The sequence below is a fragment of the Zea mays genome, chromosome 7 (assembly GCF_902167145.1).
Source record: "Zea mays cultivar B73 chromosome 7, Zm-B73-REFERENCE-NAM-5.0, whole genome shotgun sequence".
In the NCBI taxonomy this organism is placed as follows: domain Eukaryota; kingdom Viridiplantae; phylum Streptophyta; class Magnoliopsida; order Poales; family Poaceae; genus Zea; species Zea mays.
The window spans coordinates 22,279,179-22,300,362 of record NC_050102.1 but is presented as its reverse complement, the minus strand read 5'-3'; the positions used below and the strand labels follow the sequence as shown (position 1 = coordinate 22,300,362).

Sequence of the window (21,184 nt, the reverse complement as noted above, 5' to 3'; positions counted from 1 at the left end):
CGACACTAGAATACTTTATAAAGTTAATTGTGTTTTAACTATTTCTACATAAAGAAATTAATAATAGAGGTATAACATATGTTCACATATAATCTAAAAAAGATTGGACTCAAAGAGGGACTAAATGATTACAAGAACTATGATATATGTGAAATGATGTCTTACACAATATCTGATAAAAAATATTTATTATTGACACTATCCGTGTCCAACTAATTCTGGATTCAACACACAACTATTAGTATTTGTATCTAAGAACATCTATATTCATATTTGTATTCGAAGCTATTTGTATTAAAATTCGAATCTAAATAAATAAATATAATTTTAGTGATACCCGTCAGTATTCGATGTATCTATTCAATCCAATTACACTCCAAATAAAAACACAGATACATGGGTGGGATTTAATTTTTGCCATAATTATTCTCAAATCACACAGCATATAAAAATCCAAAAAACGACGGAAGTTAAGAAAAACAAACCAGGAAACTCAACTACGACACAAGACGATGATCACAATTCACAACATACAAGCCCTGCACATGCAGATTGAACTGCTACACATTGCCAGCCAGTTCGTCACACGCGCTAGCTTGCGGCCTCAAGAACGGGCGTGAAGAAGTAGATGTCGCCGAGCCGGTCGTTCGTCGGCGAGTTGCCGCCATACACCAGCAGCCCTCGCTGGCCGTCCTTCTCCCCCGCCGTGAACGCACACCACCCGCGAGGCCCCGGGTGGTGCTCGGCCTCCGCCCTGTCGTCCAGCCGCGTCCACGCGCCGGTCTCCGTGTCCAGCGCGAACGCCTCGGCCGAGAACTTGCCGGCGCCGAGGTGGCCGAGGTCACTGGGGTCCACCTCGCCGCCGAACAGCACCACGTGCCTCCCGAACCCGGCGGCGCAGAACACGCTCCGGGGGCTGGGCCTGTCGCCCGTGGTCTGGACCGCGGCCCACTCCCGGGTGGCCGGGTCGTAGCAGTGCACGTCGTCCAGCTCCTCGCCCGAGAACCCGTACACCACCCACACCTTCCCGCCGGCGACGACCAGCCCGGGCCCGCCGCGCGGCTGGCACGCCTCCCCCGGCGGCGGCAGCTGCTCCCATTGCCCCGCCGCCACGTCGTACGCCCACAGGTCGTTGAGGCGGCCGGCGTCGCCGCACCCGCCGAACACGTACACCCGCCCCGCGCCCGCGTCCGCCGCCATGGAGTGGTAGCTGCGGTGCGGCGGGCCGTCGGCGCCGGACGACAGCAGCGTCCACGCCCGCGTCGCCGCGTCGAAGGCGTAGAGCTCGTTCAGCTCCTTGTGCTCCAGGTCGCGCCCGCCGAACGTGAACACCGTGCCGCCCGCGGCCGCCATGGTCACGCCCACGCGCGGCGGCGGCACGTCGCCCGTCGCGTCCAGCGCCGACCACGTCTGGGTGTTGAGGTCGAAGGCGTACATGGTGCTGTCAACCGGGACGCGCGGGGTGAGCTCGCCGCCGAACGAGTAGGCCGTGCCCCCGAGCAGCGTGATGGCGTGGGAGCTCCGTGCTCCCGGACCGGCGCCCTTCTGCTCCATCTGGGTGAAAAGCATTGAAATTGCAAGCATAATAAGCGAGACATCCACAATTAATCTCTCCACCCCGTTGAAACCAAATTCTGAGGCTCAAATTTCGCAGAAATGAAATCAGAATTCTAAGAATTGTGACATCCTTGTGATTTGGTTCAGATCAAGTGACTAATAAGCAACAGTGGCCATACGACTGCGGACTGCAAGGTTTTGAGGCTCAAAAGTTCAGCAGAAGTTGCAACAACTAAGGATTGGCAACTGTGGAGTCGGGGGCATACAGCTGCAAAAGAAGCTCGTTGACTCGAGCAGAACTTGGGCATCACCGACTTCCCTGTCAGCATGCCTTTGACACTAGGAAGACGAAGATCCATTGAAGACGGAATGGAAACTTCCTCGTCAACGCCACCCACCAATCCCGCAATCAATCCCCCTTTGTAGATCACATAGGGCTCCAGAGTCCAGTTCCCCGACCATCCGAGTGGGTGGGTTACTATCGCCAACTGATCCCAACTCACTTTTGAACCTAATATCAAAGATGGCTTGCAAAACTCCACTCAAGAAACAAACAAATCCTTCCGCGAACCAAAAACCAAGCTTAAATCCGATTCAAACATCAGGAACGTCTCCAAAAAAGCTACACCTGCCGGTGCGAATTCGACGGATGAATAAGTTAAAGAGAGAATCGGAGGAGGAAGACGAAGGCTAGGCAAGCAAACCTTCACCCAAGTTCCTGCCATTGACGCTCCCACAAAGCTCTGCTCCGCTTCCTCTGCTTTCCCGTGCTTTGGTGGTGTCAGTGATGTTGAGGGGGGGGCTCTCGCTCTCACTTTTGAGGTGCAGAGGATGGTGGCGTCCTCGTCACATGCTGACATGCCGGAGCAGAACAGCGTGAATCTGGCCATCGCTGGCTCGCTGCCGGGCACAATTTTTCTATTCAGCCACCGAGCTTGGTTGGCACTTGGCAATTGTTTTCGGTTTCTCGGAGGAAGAGGGTGTCTGTCTATTTGGTTTGCTTACGTGTTTTGACGTAGACATTATATATTTGAAATAATTAGATCTATACCATTAAAAAAATATAATTTTAGATATATACCACTAACTTTACATCTTATGGACTCATATAAACCCTAAACCCTTTATTTAGCACAGCCTTTAGACTATTTGTAGGGGTTTCTTAAATTTCTTTCTTTATATCATTTTTTGTGTCACATCATCAATATTTCTGTTGGGGCGAAACCGAAGACACCACCCTTCGCTCGATGCCTTCGCCGTCCTCGCTGCACCAACGGAGACAAGACAACGGACAGACTCACCCTTCGTCCCATACGTCACCGGACGAAGACCTGTGACGAGGTCGTCTCATATTGCGACCTCGTCCAGCATGGAGGCCCACGTGTGATCCAGCCCATTGTAACAGGCTCTGCGTGGCCGCTACGCATTACGGGCCTAATTTGTAAAGGCATCCCTGTAATTACGGTCTGTAACCCCGCTTTATGGGAATATTCCGGGGATAACATAGGTGTCTGAGGGCACATGCGTCCTTAACACAGGACGATGGGCACACAGATACCTATAAATACCCCCGCACAGTGCCCTTGAGAGGCTAGATTAACAGAGCTATTGCCATCTCGTGCAAAAACCCTGTTTGCGTTGCTACACTCCCCCGTTGGATCAATTTGCATCAGAGAGCAAGTTCCAACAATTTCATCCATACTTTTTCACCTTTCGTGGCAGGTTCCCCTAAATTCTCTTCATATATCTCACTACAACTATAAAATATCATCTTATATACCTATTTTTTATCCACTATCAATTTTTTTCCAACTACCAAACTCCAAAAACTACTGTTGCATGCCAGGAAGGGGTCGGCGCGCCCTCACACTTGATCTGACGGACGCCGATTTGGTCCCCTTCTACTGTAGCGCGAAGAAGACGCTTTAGCGTCAGGCGGTGCGGCGTATAGGGGCTGCTTGTTGCCCCTACAGGAGGGGAGAGGGGGCACATAGCCTTATGTATAGCTAGAGATGGCCAAACGGGCTGTTCGGCCCGGCCCGGGCCAGGCACGGTTAGGAAATCGGGCCGGGCCTTATAAGCCCGCGGGCTTGATTCTCTGTCCGAGCCCGGCCCACAGCGGGCCTAAACGGCTCGGGCCAGCCCGTTTAGCACGAAAAAAGCGGGCCGAAAGCGGGCTAAGCGGCCAAAAAACACGTTTTAGTTTAAAAAAAGCGGGCTTAACGTGCTTAGAGGTAAACGGCCGTGCCGGGCTAGCCCACCGTGCCTAGTTTCCTGTCCGAGCCCGGCCCGCTTATTCATGTCAGGCCGACCGGGGCCCGCATAGAACCGGGCCGTGCCGAGCTCGGACCGGGCTCAAACAGCGGGCTTCGTGCCAGGCTCGCGGGCCTCGTGCTTATTGGCCATCTATATGTATAGCTATACTATCAGCTATTTTTTTATTTCCTTTCGAAATAGCTTAGGTTATCTTAGCAGCTCATGCATCTCTATCTTCTTTTTTAAACACCGCTTTATATATAATACGGCCTGTTGAACGCTAAAAAGAGCAGTGCGAACGGTCCGGCCCTGAGGCCAGACGGTCCGCAGTCCGGACAGTCCACGGTGGTGGTGCGGACGGTCCGCGCATGCGCAGAGTCAGTTAGGGTTCCTAGTTTCTCGCGAGATTTGTTACCTAAAACCACAGGATTAACTCGGGAAACGGTTTGAAGCGGATCCGGACCTCCCCTTTATATAGATGAAGGGATACGGCCGATTGAACCCCCAATCAATCGAACCAAAAACACTTCTATTTTGCATTTATTCCTAGGAGTAGTTCTAGTTTAGCCTTCCGATCCCCAAATTCTTTGCTTCTTTTCGACTCTACGTCGATTAGAGCAGTCTAGGTCGGTCTGCTCAAGCCTAGACATCACCTAGGATCTCTCCTCCCTGACGGGGTCCCTCCCGGGAGCGAGATCCAGGCGCCGCCGGTGACCTTCGCCGCCCCCTGCGCACGCGCGGACCGTCCGGCCGTCAGGCAGGGAACCCAAGCCTCTATTCCAGGTCGCGGACCGTCCACGCTTGTGCAGAGAGCACCGCCACGGTTCGTATTGAGTGATTGGCGCCCCAAAAAGGCACCAACATACTTTTGGCGACTCCGCTGGGGACAGGTGTTTAGATCTACTAAAAATCAGGCCCTCAAATGGTCGGTTCTAAAGATCACGCCGATATCTCCCCGGACAATATCCTGAAGCCGGCTGTTGAAAGTCTAACGGCCGATGAGCAATAGCAATACGAGGACTACATGCGTCAAGCGAAGGAGAAATTCTTATCACAATACACGGTGGATCGCCACCAGAAAGTTGTCAAACATGGAGAGACCGACGTCGCATCTCTTCTATCTTCGCTTCAAGTCCCTAATGTAAGTACACCCGACGACATCCAATCTATTAAACAGTATGTAGATCATCAGCAGAATCAAATGAAACAACAGATTGGAGAGTTAGAAGAGTTAATTAGAAAATTAACGCGTACATTGGAGAAGTCTGTTGCTCCTAGTTTTCCATCATATGAGACTAGTAATAGGATATCTATGTCTAATACATCGGCAACAAATGGGGATTTGCAGCCCCAACCATTATATGGTATGCCGATGAACTCATATCCAGGGCAAGTACCACCACCGCCATCCCTGCTTGGCAGATCGGTGCCCCTAAACACAGTCGGACCATCCGAGCTTCTGCCCGGATCGTCCGGCCCATATGAGGACCGTCCGGCTTGCTCTGCCGGACAGTCCGAGGCTGCCCTAGGACCGGCACCGTCCCTGCTTGGCAGATCAGCGACCCTGGACGCGGTCGGACCGTCCGAGCTTCTACCCGGACCATCTGACCCTTATGCGGACTGTCCGGCTTTCTATGCCGGACAGTCCGGGGCCATACCAGGACTACTGCGTGGCGCCCCAATAATGGCGAACACGACCGACCAGTTCGGATGTACCATCGTACAAACCGGATACACATATGCAGAACCTGCTGTTGCACACCATGCACCAAATTATTATATACCACAACAGCAGTATGTTTCGCCCTCTACATATTTAAACCATAATGAACCATACAATCACAGACCGATCAACACTATCGATCGGTCACGGCAAGAAGGTCGGTATACTAATACCCGACCAAATGAGCCCCACAGCCCAGGATCCGGTGGTCTGCCACCGGGTGCAATGGAAAAAATTAGGGAAGAGATGACTGAACTATTTCGAGATAAGTTCGGAGTTAGTGTAGCCAGAGTAGGGCAATCATAACAAAAGCCATATAATCACCGGTTTGACACTGTCCCATATCCACAAGGGGCAAGGATACCAGAATTTTCTAAGTTTTCTGGTGAGAATGGGAGAAGCACACACGAACACATAGGCCAGTTCCTAGCACACTTAGGCGAATTGGCCAATGGAGAAGCATTTCGTGTTCGTTTATTTTCTTTATCCCTTACTAGTACCGCTTTTGCATGGTACGCCGCCCTGCCTCCTAATTCCATTAATTCCTGGAATGAGTTAGAAAGTAAATTTCATGAACATTTCTTTTCCGGGGAATATGAATTAGGACTAGCTGACTTAGCTTCAGTCCGACAAGGACGCGAAGAATCGGTAAATGATTATATCTGGAGGTTCCGGGACACTAGAAACCGATGCTTTCGGATCCATGTCGTAGACAAAGAGCTAGCAGGGCTAGCTTTTAATGGGTTGCTATCCTACTTGAAAGCATCTAGGCCCCTGGTTGGTTTTAGTGATTAATGACAACGTAATATTATATGTGACTAACGTGTGTTTTGCAGAGACAAATGGTAAGTTAGGTCGCATGACAGGTAGAAGTACTACAACGGTGAAATCAATCCCGGAGATAAGAACTCAAAGCGACGGCTAAAACGACGGAACAAAAGGTGAAGGTCTAAGGAGTCCGAGTGTCAAGGAGATGTGGACACTCGCGATTTAGTTAGGTCTTTTATTCTCTTTTAGCCGTACTATAAAGAGGGGTTGTCGATGAGTAGTTTGACCAAGAGAGTTCTAGTGTAGTGTTGGTGCACAATCACACTCATATACAGTGCTAGGTGTCACTCTAGAACTCACACAAAAGTTAGAACGAAAACCGATTTGAAAATCAGCTGAAAACAAGATTTAGTGTTTCTGGCTTAGGGGCACCAGACTGTCCGGTGTGCACTGGACTGTCCGGTGCACCCTCTGCCAGGTGGGACCAGGCTGGTCCACGGCAGTGTTTTTACCTTCCCAGAAACCTGAGAGCGCAGAGTTTGTAGTTGAATTTTAGTGGCACACCGGACACCGCACCGGATTGTCCGGTGTGCACCGGACAGTGGACTGTTCACTGTCCAGTGCGCCATGAGTCCAACGGCTAGCTGTCAGAACTAGCCGTTGGAAGTGACCGTTGGCGCACCGTTGGCGCACCGGTGGCGCACCGGACTGTCCGGTGCGCCATCGCACAGCACATTGCCTGTAACGGCTAGTTGGTGGGTGAGGGCTATTTATACCCCCTCCACCCACCATATTCAATGTCTTGCACTCCACATTTATTCCAGCACCTTGGTAGAGTATTGCAAGCACCAAAAGCCTAGTGAGGAGATTAGAGAATCATAATCCACGCTTGTTCCTCATTAGCGCTAGTGAGAGCCACCTAGAGCACACACCACTTGCATTAGGCTTCTCTTGGTCAAGCGAAAGTCTATGGCTTGTTACTCTTGGTGATCGGCATCACCTAGACGGCTTGGTGGCGTTGGGAGCTCGGTGATCACCGTGAAGATCTTGTTGGTGATCCGACTCAAGTTTGTAAGCGGTCTCGAGGGATCCACCGCGCCGGAGTGGCAAAGGATCATCTCGTAGTGAGCACTTGGTTCTTGCGAGGACCAAGGGGGAGCGATACCCTTGCGCGGGTGCTCCAACGAGGACTAGTGGAGAGTGCCGACTCTTCGATACCTCGGGAAAAATTGGAGGAGTCTTCTAAACTTTGCTTTACATTCCGCACTTAATTCAAGCTATTTACTTTGTGTATTTGTTTAGCAAGTATTTGAAGCATTGTCTTAGCTTTGTTACATTTCTAGTATTATTTTCTTAGTGCTAGTTGTTGGGGTGAAGTTGGGCTCTTGTTTAGCTCTTGCTTAGGTTTTAATTAGTGTTGATTTTTAGAAAAGCCCAATTCACCCCCCCTCTTGGGCATCGTGATCCTTTCAATTGGTATCAGAGCCTTGTTGCTCATAGATTAGCTTAACCGCTAGAGTTACGATGTCCTGTGGGGATGGACCTCCTCCCGTTTTTGATGGTGACGATTTTCCTTATTGGAAAATTCGTATGGAAGCATACTTAGAGGCTATAGACATCGGTGTCTATAAAGCCGCCACACAAGGGTTCCCCGAACCTAGAGACGCCACAAATCTTGTAGGTGATGAGTTCAATTATGAGAAATGGAATGCTAAGGCCAAAAACACCCTTTTTAGAGGCCTTTGCAAAGATGTGTTCAATAGAGTAAGGAATCATAAAAATGCTCATGATTTGTGGATGGACATTTGTGCTCTACACGAAGGAACTAGAAGTGAACGTGAGGAAAGATATCACATAGCCATGCGAAAGTTAAATACTTTTGAAATGCTTACTAATGAAAATGCAAATGCTATGTACTCACGACTTAATATTCTTGTAGAGGAAGTCAATGGATTGGGGCTTACTCAAATCTCACAACCGGATGTTGTGAGGAAGATTCTCAGTGTCCTCCCAATAGACAAATATGGACACATTGTCACTGTGCTACATCAAATGGATCTTTCGGTTACCACACCTACACAAATTTTGGGAAAGATCAATGCCCATGAAATGTACATGCACATCAACGACAAAGAAGAATCATCTTCCAAAAGAAAGGATTTGGCTCTCAAAGCAAATCATGAAAGAAAAGGAAAAGCAAAAATACAAGTTGAGGAAGAATCCTCAAGTGATGATGACCTTGATGCAAACATTGCCTTGATGGTGAGGAAGACCACCAAGATGTTGAAGAAGTTAAATAGAGAAGGCATCAAATTTGATTCAAGGAAGAAGAAGTTCTTTTCCAACAAAAGAAAGCCCATTTCTGAGATGGACTGCTACAACTGTGGTGAGCTTGGTCATCTTGCTCATCAATGCAACAAGCCCAAGAAGAACAAGTTCAAGGGCAAGAAAGAAGATGACAGCGATGATGAAAAGAAGGAAAAGAAATTCTTCAAGAGAAAGGATGGGAAGCAAAAGAGGTTCCACAAGAAGAAGAATGGAAAGGCATATATTGTTGGCGACTGGCTCACCGACATCGAATCATCAAGTGGGTCTTCTTCAAGTGAAGAAGAGAATGATGAAAAAGTTGCCGCCATCGCCGGGGACTTCTCTTCACCACCACCATCGCCATCATCCACTTCTCACCTATGCCTCATGGCTCGAGGTGAACGGAAGGTGAACTACAAGACCGGTGGGAGCCATTGGGTTATTGACAGTGGATGCACACAACATATGACAGGCAACCCACGGATGTTCACCTCATTAGATGAGAATGTTGATGGTCAAGATAAAATCACATTTGGAGACAACTCAAAAGGAAAAGTACAAGGACTTGGCAAGGTGGCAATCTCAAATGACTTATCAATATCAAATGTTCTCTTAGTTGCACCTTTGAGCTTCAATTTATTATCAGTGGGACAACTCTGTGATCTTGGACTTCAATGCTTATTCACTCCATCAGAGGTTATTGTAACAAAAATGGATGATGAATCAATGGTATTCAAGGGTTTTAGATACAACAACCTCTACTTAGTGGATTTCACTTCAGAAGATGCAGACTTAAGAACTTGCCTCTTCACCAAAGCTTCTCTTGGTTGGCTTTGGCATAGGAGGCTTGCACATGTTGGGATGAGCACACTCAAGAAGGTATTAAAGAAAGATATGGTTAGAGGATTAAAGGATGTAGTATTTGAAAAAGACAAGCCATGCAGTGCATGTCAAGCTGGAAAGCAGGTTGCTAATACACATCCCACTAAAGCTTTCATGTCAACATCAAGGCCACTGGAACTACTTCACATGGATTTATTTGGACCTACAAATTATGTCAGTGCCGGTGGCAACCTCTACTGTCTAGTGATTGTTGATGACTTCTCAAGATACACTTGGGTGTTCTTTCTCCATGACAAATCTGAAGTTGCATCTATATTCAAGAAGTTTGCCAAGAAAGCACAAAATGAATTTGATTGCAAGATTAAGAAGATTAGAAGTGACAATGGCAAAGAATTTGACAACACCAACATTCATGAGTACTGTGATGAAATTGGGATCAAGCATGAAGTATCTGCCACATATACACCTCAACAAAATGGAGTTGTTGAAAGGAAAAATAGGACCTTGATCACCCTTGCAAGAACAATGATTGATGAGTATAACACACCGGAGAGGTTTTGGGCCGAAGCTGTCAACACTGCTTGTTATGCATCAAACAGGCTATTTCCTCACCGGCTACTTGTGAAGACTCCTTATGAACTGCTAAATGGGAAAAAGCCAGACGTCTCTTTCTTCCGGGTATTTGGGTGCAAATGCTACATCTACAAGAAACGCCATCACCTAGGGAAGTTTCAAAGACGTTGTGATATTGGTTTTCTTTTGGGTTATTCATTAAAGTCCAAAGCATATCGAGTATTCAACCATGCCACTGGCGTGGTAGAAGAAACATATGATGTGGAATTTGATGAGACTAATGGCTCCCAAGGAGCACTTGAAAATCTTGATGATGTAGGTGATGAGCCACTTAGGGAAGCAATGAAGAACATGCCTATTGGAGCTATCAAACCAAAAGAAGATGAAGAAGAGGTGCAAATCATTGACAGGCCTTCTTCATCAAATGTACCACAAGATGATGAAAAAGATGAGAGGCATGCAAATGAAGATACATTTGTCTCTCATGAACAAGCAAGGGTACAAGCCGAAGATGTTGATGCTCCAGGATATTCTTCCCAAGTGGTTGACAGGAGAAACTCATCACTACTTCAAGCTCATCCTCAAAACCAAATCATCGGGAGTCCTTCACAAGGGGTTATTAGTCGATCACATAAACATGCTAATTTTATTGAACATCACTCTTTTGTTTCTTGTGTTGAGCCTACTTGTATAGATGAGGCGCTACAGGATCCGGACTGGGTGAATGCCATGCATGAAGAACTTAACAACTTCACCCGTAACGAAGTTTGGACCCTGGAGAAGCCCCCACAAGATGCAAGAATCATTGGAACAAAGTGGGTGTTCAGAAACAAACAAGATGATCAAGGTGTGATTGTAAGAAACAAGGCAAGACTTGTCGCAAAGGGATTCTCTCAAGTTGAAGGCTTAGATTTTGGAGAGACCTTTGCACCGGTTGCTCGACTGGAAGCCATCCGTATCCTACTTGCATATGCATCATGCTATGATATAAAACTTTATCAAATGGATGTAAAAAGTGCATTTTTAAATGGCTTCATAAATGAACTTGTATATGTTGAGCAACCGCCTGGATTTGAAGACCCTAGATATCCTAACCATGCTTACAGGTTGTCCAAGGCGCTATATGGGCTAAAGCAAGCTCCAAGGGCTTGGTATGAGCGTCTTCGCGACTTCCTCATCGAAAAGGGCTTCAAAATCGGGACCGTCGACACAACTCTCTTCACAAAGAAACATAACGGTGATATTTTCATTTGTCAAGTATATGTTGATGATATAATCTTTGGCTCGACAAATGACTGTCATTGCAAGGAATTTGGTGAGTTGATGTCGAAGGAGTTCGAGATGTCAATGATTGGTGAGCTAACATACTTCCTCGACTTTCAAGTCAAGCAAATGAAAGATGGCAACTTTCTCTCACAAGAGAAGTATACCAAAGACTTGTTGAAAAGGTTCAACATGGAGAAGTGCAAACCAATCAAGACCCCCATGCCTACAAATGGACATCTCGACTTAGATGAGGGAGGTAACCCGGTTAATCAAACTCTCTACCGTTCTATGATTGGTAGTTTATTATACCTTACCGCATCTAGGCCCGATATTATGTTTAGTGTCTGCATGTGTGCTAGATTTCAATCTAATCCTAAGAAAGCTCATCTTCGCGCTGTTAAGAGAATTCTTAGGTATCTCAAGCACACCACAAGCGTTGGTCTGTGGTATCCCAAAGGAGCTACTTTTGATTTAATTGGCTATTCCGATTCGGATTATGCCGGTTGCAAAATTGATAGGAAAAGTACTTCTGGGGGATGCCATCTGCTTGGTAGATCACTAGTTTCATGGACATCCAAAAAGCAAAATAGTGTTGCCTTGTCAACTGCCGAAGCGGAATACATTGCCGCAGGTGCTTGTTGCACACAGATTTTATATATGAAACAAACTCTTCTAGACTATGGCGTAGTTCTAGAAAAAGTACCTTTGTTGTGTGATAATGAGAGTGCTGTTAAAATTGCTAATAATCCTGTACAACACTCTCGCACCAAGCACATTGATATCCGTCATCACTTCCTTAGAGATCATGTTGCTAAAGGAGATATCGTTTTAGAAGGAGTGAGGTCGGAAGATCAATTAGCGGATATTTTCACTAAGCCACTTGATAAGACCCGCTTTTGCATGTTGAGAAATGAACTAAATATTCTTGATCTCAGAAATTTTATGTGAAATGTCAAATGGTGTTGTCAAGCTTGCATTGCATATTTAAATTCCTTTTATTGCATCTAGGGCTTGTCTAACCTAGTTGAGATAACCGCCAATAAAGCGAGTGAAAAAGCTTAACTCGGGTCAAACTTGACAAGTCTTAGTTTTTAAGCTTTTAGCACTTAAATTCTTTCTTTTCATGCAATTATTGGTTCTTGAAATATGCATGAGGTACTGCACTTAGGGGGAGTATTCAAAACTCAAATCACTCTTGAAAACCGCTAGTGCAAGCCCAAATGCAAATTTCACCATTTGCCTATTTTCTCTAAAAATTATCTAGCCTATGGCAAAATATTTTGAAAAGTATTTGAGGGTGCCAATACCTGTCCCAACAAGTGTTATTTTGTGTGATTATAAGTTGGGATTTGGTTTGGTTAGGAGTTAGATAGAAAAATTCAAAATTTTCCAAACTCCCCTCTGTCTGGGCTCACCGGACAGTCCGATGTGCACCGGACACTGCACTGTGCAATGTCCGGTGCACCGGCAGCCGCGCGCAAAATTCCTTTTTTCCTGTGTGCTGTCCGGTGGTTCACCGGACAGCTACTGTGCGCTGTCCGGTGTGCACCGGACACGCACTGTAGACTGTCCGGTGTGCCCATCTCGCGTTTTAAAAAACGGCCCCCAGCCCGACCAGGCCAGAGGCCTCTTTCTTTTCCCAGCCAGCCGCCAGCCTCCTCTGTCTCTGGCGATTTCCCAGCGCCCGCCGTCGACCACCTCTCACCGGCGGCCTCCATCTCCGGCGATCTTCCGGCGACCTCGCCAAGCACTTCTTCCTCCTCGGTGAGCAGGTCCCCCTCCTCTGCCTCTCCATCTCTCTGGCTCTTAGGCAGTTCATCACACCTTTTGCAAATCTTCTAATTTCTGTGAAATCCGATGAATCCAGTTGGTGAAATGAGTTCAAGTGTCTCTAGTGTGTATCCCTGCTTGTTTTTAGCTCCTTCGGGAGGGCATTCCCACCTCAAATGGCCATATTCCTAAAACCCTAGCTCCCCGCACGCCACATGCTCGGTGAAATGCCTAAACCAGCCAAACTTGCTCCAATTGAACCCAAATTTTTCAGGCACCTTCACCACACTTCCAGTAACCTACTTGCCAAATTTCACGCCAATCCGAGATCCCAGGCTTAAATTTCACCAAAATTCCCGTTTTGCGCGATCGTTTCCGAGCCGAGTGCCCAAAACCCTAATTCTTCGCCTAAATTTAAACCAAGCACACACTTCACTCATATTGACCTATATAAACCTATTTGTGAAGTATCGGCTCAATCCCATATCGTTTCGTGCCTTAATTCGAATTCCAATCATCCTATGTCACTATTTGTCTGTCAAACTCCGTTTTCACGTCGTTTGACTTCTTGATCGTCCTGTCTCGTGCCATATCTCTCTGTGTATGTATTTATTCACATTTCATATGCTTATGACTATGTGACTAATACGTGCTCACCTCTTCTGTCATTTCAGTGACCTTGTGTGACCGTGTGCCGTCTCCCGTCCTGCCTGGATCGTCACCTCTCTTGTGACCTTTCCAGGTAGACATCTCACTCTTTGCTAAATCTATCGGTCATTTTTGCTCTGTGCTTAGTCTCTCTATCTCATTTGCAGACTTTAGTTCAGGATGCCGCGCACGAAGAATGCGTCGGCATCAGGGGGTGGCGACGATGAGGACCCTCGTCGCCCCTTCAGGCAGGTGAAGGGCAAGACTGTGTATCTGGAGCAGCAGGAAGGCCGCAAGAAGCGGCGTTCGGACAGAGAGGCTCGTGCAGCAGCAGCAGCTGCAGCAGCCGCTGCGCAGGCAGCACTTGGAGATCAGCCGGATGTTCCATCAGATCAGATTGCTTTCCGTGCTCGTCGTCTCGCCTCCCGGTCTCGCTCCTCTACTCACACCTCCGCTTCCACTCCACCACCCACTCTGCCTGCTCCAGTCACTCCTATTGCTCCATCCACCTCCACCGCCATACCCACTACCAGCACTACGCCAGCTTCCACTGCTTCCCCTGCCCCCGCTCCCGCTTCAGCTCCTCCTGTCCCTCCACCTCGCTTCCGGGAGCGTGATGAGACTGAGGTCCGTCCACTGGTTTTGGATCCTCGTCTGTTTGACCTTCAGCGTGCTACTGCAGCCCGGGTACGTCGGTTCAGGTACGTACCCGTGGAGTCTTGGCTGCCAGCTCAGAGAGACCCAGCAGCAGGTGTTCTTTTCAGCACACGGATTCAGGAGTCATTCTTCCGGGCTCAGATGTCTGCTCAGATTGCGCTACGAGTTCACCGCCTATTGGATCTTCCAGCCTTCTTGCTAGCAGCCGGTGCTGAGTCTGAGGCGCATCTCACCTATTTGCCAGGCCTTCTGTCCTTTCTGACTATCAGCGGCAGATATGTTGAGGAGTGGGTCCGCGTCTTCTATGCCTCTGTTTGGATTGACCCGGATCATCAGTGGATGAGGTTTCACTTTGAGCGCGAGGATGTTACGATCACTGCTAGTCAGATTCGACAGCTTTTTGGTTTCCCTGAGTCGACTACTCGCCTTCACAGTCTCTGCTATGGCACTTCAGATCCTCCACGTCGCCCTCACGGCGGTGTGGCTCCAGGGACAGCTCACGTCGCGGCTCTGTTCCGCCCGCCTTTTTCAGATGGGTCGCGACGTTCTCCTGCAGACTTCACTACTGCAGCGAAGTACTTATATGAGCTCGTCAGACGGACACTCCTCCCTAGGATGGGATACAGGGAGGCTACCACTCATATTCAGCTTTGGCTCCTTGGTGCCCTGGTATCCCACTCTGAGTTTGATGTTGTGGACTTTCTGATCTGTGAGATTGAGGACACCGTTCTGGATGGGATTCGTGCTCGACGGCAGCTACCGTATGCTCACTACTTATGCCACATCTTTGCGCAGCTGATTCAGCCACCTCGATTTCAGAGCACCCTTGAGGCCTCACGCCTTGTGTTTGGATCTTACCGTCCTGCTCCTGAGATTCCAGTGCCAGCTTATGCTCCTGTGTTTGACACTCAGGCCGAGGATGCAGCACTTCGACAGTTTGACACCCAGGGTACAGCAGCTGATGATGATGATGATGATGATGATTTTGGGGTTCCTCCTCTGCCTCCGCCTCCTATGCCTCCACGCTCCCATGATCATGAGGCTGGGAGTTCTCGTGCTGCCCCTGCTCCTCCTCCGGCTATGGACCCTGCTCTTGCGGCGATTCTGGCCAACCTGGCAGCCGAGCAGGCCCGGTTATCCGAGACGATGCTCTCGATGTTTCAGAGCATGCAGGACAGGCAGGATGCACTTCAGCAGCAGCTTATTCAGGATAGGGCAGAGAATAGGGCATTCATGGCCCTCATGCTTCAGCATTCTGGTATCTCAGCTCCTCCGGTTCAGTCTGCTCCGCCTTCTTCGCTTCACGCTCCAGTGGTGCCTTCGATCTTGTCTGCACCCCCTGCTGGTACCTCTCCGCTCCGGCCGGTCACCTTGGCGTTCACTTCTCCGGTTCTCAGCTCTGTCTGCCCGCAGCCGCCAGTGCCACCAGCATCTGCTGTTACCACTACTGCTGTGGCAGTATCTGTGACCGCTTCTGTTCCGGTAGCTCCTGCAGCGCTGCCTGCGTCTGAGTCAGTACCAGCTCCAGCTTCTACCGCAGATCCTGGATCTGAGACTGACTCTGACCCTCCGTCGGCGTTCGCTCTGCTACCTCGACCTCGACCGGATGCGCCCCCGCCGCCTCCTCCTGCATCAGATGTTTAGGTTCAGGTCCCTTTTGGTGTTTGACGCCAAAGGGGGAGAGATATGAGTTGTGAGAGCTAGGGGGAGTTAGAGAGTTAGTAGAGAGTCAGTGTCCTTTTGATGTAATATTTGTGCCTGCTACTCTCTGTACTAGCGTTATGTTTTTGGCTCACAAACTCGTCATATACTCTCGTTGCGTATGGTTGACTGTGTGTACTATGTTTTCACCTTATATCATATCACTAGTCTTCCAGCTCTTGTTTCATTAATTTACTTTCTCTTTTACATGAACAAGAATCTTATGATGTGTATGCGCTCACTCTTATTATTATGGTACACATTCTTTCTGTCAAAAGATTACTGAGTATAACTAACCATTCTTTCTATTGACAGAATCTTCAAAACAAACTACTCTCACAAAACTTGTAGGGTTGTCATCAATCACCAAAAAGGGGGAGATTGAAAGCATCTAGGCCCCTGGTTGGTTTTAGTGATTAATGACAACGTAATATTATATGTGACTAACGTGTGTTTTGCAGAGACAAATGGTAAGTTAGGTCGCATGACAGGTAGAAGTACTACAACGGTGAAATCAATCCCGGAGATAAGAACTCGAAGCGACGGCTAAAACGACGGAACAAAAGGTGAAGGTCTAAGGAGTCCGAGTGTCAAGGATATGTGGACACTCGCGATTTAGTTAGGTCTTTTATTCTCTTTTAGCCGTACTATAAAGAGGGGTTGTCGATGAGTAGTTTGACCAAGAGAGTTCTAGTGTAGTGTTGGTGCACAATCACACTCATATACAGTGCTAGGTGTCACTCTAGAACTCACACAAAAGTTAGAACGAAAACCGATTTGAAAATCAGCTGAAAACAAGATTTAGTGTTTCTGGCTTAGGGGCACCGGACTGTCCGGTGCACCCTCTGCCAGGTGGGACCAGGCTGGTCCACGGCAGTGTTTTTACCTTCCCAGAAACCCGAGAGCGCAGAGTTTGTAGTTGAATTTTAGTGGCACACCGGACACCGCACCGGACTGTCCGGTGTGCACCGAACAGTGGACTGTTCACTGTCCGGTGCGCCATGAGTCCAACAGCTAGCTGTCAGAACTAGCCGTTGGAAGTGACCGTTGGCGCACCGGTGGCGCACCGTTGGCGCACCGGACTGTCCGGTGCGCCATCGCACAGCACATTGCCTGTAACGGCTAGTTGGTGGGTGAGGGCTATTTATACCCCCTCCACCCACCATATTCAATGTCTTGCACTCCACATTTATTCCAGCACCTTGGTAGAGTATTGCAAGCACCAAAAGCCTAGTGAGGAGATTAGAGAATCATAATCCATGCTTGTTCCTCATTAGCGCTAGTGAGAGCCACCTAGAGCACACACCACTTGCATTAGGCTTCTCTTGGTCAAGCGAAAGTCTATGGCTTGTTACTCTTGGTGATCGGCATCACCTAGACGGCTTGGTGGCGTTGGGAGCTCGGTGATCACCGTGAAGATCTTGTTGGTGACCCGACTCAAGTTTGTAAGCGGTCTCGAGGGATCCACCGCGCCGGAGTGGCAAAGGATCATCTCGTAGTGAGCACTTGGTTCTTGCGAGGACCAAGGGGGAGCGATACCCTTGCGCGGGTGCTCCAACGAGGACTAGTGGAGAGTGCCGACTCTTCGATACCTCGGGAAAAATTGGAGGAGTCTTCTAAACTTTGCTTTACATTCCGCACTTAATTCAAGCTATTTACTTTGTGTATTTGTTTAGCAAGTATTTGAAGCATTGTCTTAGCTTTGTTACATTTCTAGTATTATTTTCTTAGTGCTAGTTGTTGGGGTGAAGTTGGGCTCTTGTTTAGCTCTTGCTTAGGTTTTAATTAGTGTTGATTTTTAGAAAAGCCCAATTCACCCCCCTCTTGGGCATCGTGATCCTTTCACTACTTAAGAGACAAATTAGATGGGACCCAGTTCTTTTCGATAGCACAACTACATCAGCGGGCTTTAGCCTGTGAAAGCCGATTTAAAGAGACATCAAAATTGGCCGCCCGTACTATACATCAAATAGAGCGTGATAGTTCAGATGATGAATCCACAGATGTATATACCGCTGAGTTTATTTGGCCAACAAAGGCCAAATCTTCAGCATGTTCTTCCTTACAGCCGGTTCAAAAGAATCAGCAAGAAGAGATTAAATTTACCTTTAATGTTGCCAAATGCGATAAGATATTTGATGAGCTACTTAAAAATGGAAACATTAAATTAACTCATAATATCCCTCCTATAGATGAATTAAAGAGACGTGCTTATTGTAAGTGGCATAATTCTTTTTATCATGCCACCAATGACTGTAATGTTTTTCGTCGACAGGTACAATCGGCCATAAGTGAGGGCCGGTTGGCTTTTCAAGAAATGCAAGTGGACACACAACCATTTCCTGTTAATACAATAGATATCGCATGCAAAAAGATCTTAGTTCGGCCCGAAATGGCCGATAAAGGCAAAAGCAAAGACATCATCATTGGCAATCCTCGCATGTCAAATATATCACAAAAGGAGATTGCTCGAAAGGCTCCGGACGATAAGGCTAAAAAGTCCGGAGGCACCGGGGGCAAGCACAATCAATGAGCCAAGCACGACAGCCTGGCCTGAGCAACACGGATGGGCTGGCACATACGTGCGGACGGTCCGGTGCTCAGACATACGGTCCTGCTAACTCTGCCGGACAGTCCGCCTATGGCCAAAGACGTCAGCCTTCACACAAAGCTTTAAAAGGGAAGGAGACGCAAGGGCAGAACACATATGGTCGACTGATCAAAGTCGACCCTACTTTTGATCAGTTGCTCTCCAAGGATACTAGCAAGAAGACCGTTCTACGTGATCGGTCAACAAAGAGACCCTGGTCACTTGCTAAGACGAAACGAGTAAACAAAACGACCCGAAAGGCGACACAACAATCATCGCCTATTCATCCTATGAGACCAGGGTACTTTCCACCCGTTTACTCATCATCGGTATATTATCCTGTTCAAACATGGAATGGTATAATGATGAATCCATGGTACATGTATAGACCCTTTGTCTATCTAGACTGGGGGCACCTCCATTCTATTCCTTTTGATCCATTGACCAAATGGTTATGGCCAAGAAGGATACAATCTGAAACGGCCTTTATACATTGGTGCTTTATTGAATGATCTCCATGTTGAAAAGCCGATGACTTACATCAGGTTTAGTTCATATGCTTTTGGTTCATCAACCTTCACCAAAAGGCAGGGGGGCATATGTTGAATGCTAAAAAGAGCAGTGCGGACGGTCCGGCCCTGAGGCCGGATGGTCCGCGGTTCGGACAGTCTGCGGTGGTGGCGCGGACGGTCCGCGCGTGCTCAGAGTCAGTTAGGGTTCCTAGTTTCTCGCAAGATTTGTTACCTAAAACCATGGGATTAACTCGGGAAACGGTTTGAAGCGGATCCAGACCTCCCCCTTTATATAGATGAAGGGCTACGGCCGATTGAACCCCCAATCAATCGAATCAAAAACACTTCTATTTCGCATTTATTCCTAGGAGTAGTTCTAGTCTAGTTCTAGTTTAGCCTTCCGATCCCCAAATTCTTCGCTTCTCTTCGACTCTACGTCGATTAGAGCAGTCTTTGTCGGTCTGCTCGAGCCTAAACATCACCTAGGATCTCTCCTCCTCGATGGGGTCCCTCCCGGGAGCGAGATCCAGGCGCCGCCGGCGACCTTCGCCGCCACCTGCGCACGCGCGCGGACCGTCAGGAAGGGAACCCAAGCCTCTGTTCCAGGTCGCGGACCATCCAGCCCTTGGCCGTGGACCGTCCGCGCCTGTGTAGAGAGCACCGCCACAGTTCGTATTGAGTGATTGGCGCCCCAAAAGGCACCAACACGGCCCATAGTATAAAATATTATTCATCTACTGACCATATTCCTCGCAGTCTTCCGGACATATCACTTCCCTCTTGGGATTCAAACCTTCTTGATGCTTTTTGAAAGTCGCCTAGAGGGGGGTGGATAGGCAGAAACTAAAATTTACAAACTTTAAGCACAACTACAAGTCGGGGTTAGCGTTAGAAATAAAACTGAGTCCAAAAGAGAGGGCAAAAACAAATCACAAGCAAATGAAGCGGATGACACGGTGATTTGTTTTTACCAAGGTTCGGTTCTTGCAAACCTAGTCCCCGTTGAGGTGGTCACAAAGACCGGGTCTCTTTCAACCCTTTCCCTCTCTCAAACGGTCACCTAGACCGAGTGAGCTTTCTCCTCAATCAAATGGGTCACTTAGACCCCGCAAGGACCACCACACAATTGGTGTCTCTTGCTTTGATTACAAGTGTTGGAAGAACAAGAATGGGGAAGAAGAAAAGCAATCCAAGCGACAAGAACTCAAATGAACACGAAAATCTCTCTCTCACAAGTCACTAAGTGTTTGGAGTGGTTTTGGACTTTGGAGAGGATTTGATCTCTTGTTTGTGTCTTGGAGTGAAGTCTAGAGCTCTTCTATTGAATGCAATATGCTGGAAACTTGGATGCATTGAATAGAGGTGGTTGGGGGGTATTTATAGCCCCAACCACCAAAACAGCCATTGGGGAGGGCTGCTGTTGATGGGCGCACCGGACAGTCCGGTGCGCCATCAGACACTATCCAGTGCGCCAGCCACGTCACCCAACCGTTAGGGTTCTGACGGTTTCGACCGTTGCAGCTCTGACAGCCTGGGCCACCGGACAGTCCGGTGTCGTACCGGACAGTCACTGTTCACTGTCCGGTGCGCCTTCTAGCGCTGCTCTGACTCTGCGCGAACTGTCCGCACACTGTTCACGTTGCAGGCGACCATTGGAGTCGACCGTTGCGCTTGGGAGCCGTTGCTCCATTGGCACACCAGACAATCTGTTGAATTATAGCGGAGTGCAGCCTCAGAAACCCGAACGTGAAGAGTTTGAAGTCAATCCACCCTAGTGCACCGGACACTGTCCGGTGGTGCACCGGACGCTGTCCAGTGGCACACCGGACAGTCCGGTGCGCCAGACCAGGGTTCACTTCGGTTACTTTTGCTCCTTTCTTTTGAACCCTAACTTTAATCTTTTATTGGTTTGTGCTGAACCTTTGGCACCTGTAGAACATATAATCTAGAGCAAACTAGTTAGTCCAATATTTGTGTTGGGCAATTCAACCACCAAAATATTTATAGGAAAAG

At 48.2% G+C, this 21,184-nt stretch overlaps 1 protein-coding gene across 1 annotated transcript; it reads right to left on the bottom strand.

Moving 5' to 3' along the window:
• Positions 1-344: 344 nt before the first annotated feature.
• Positions 345-2,544, bottom strand: LOC103632137 (nitrile-specifier protein 5). Its single transcript, XM_008653975.4, has 2 exons — positions 2,262-2,544; positions 345-1,554 (listed from the first exon to the last, which is right to left on the bottom strand). Exons 1-2 carry the CDS (start codon positions 2,445-2,447, stop codon positions 592-594), a joined length of 1,149 nt encoding a protein of 382 aa, XP_008652197.1. The 5' UTR covers positions 2,448-2,544; the 3' UTR covers positions 345-591.
• Positions 2,545-21,184: the final 18,640 nt, after the last annotated feature.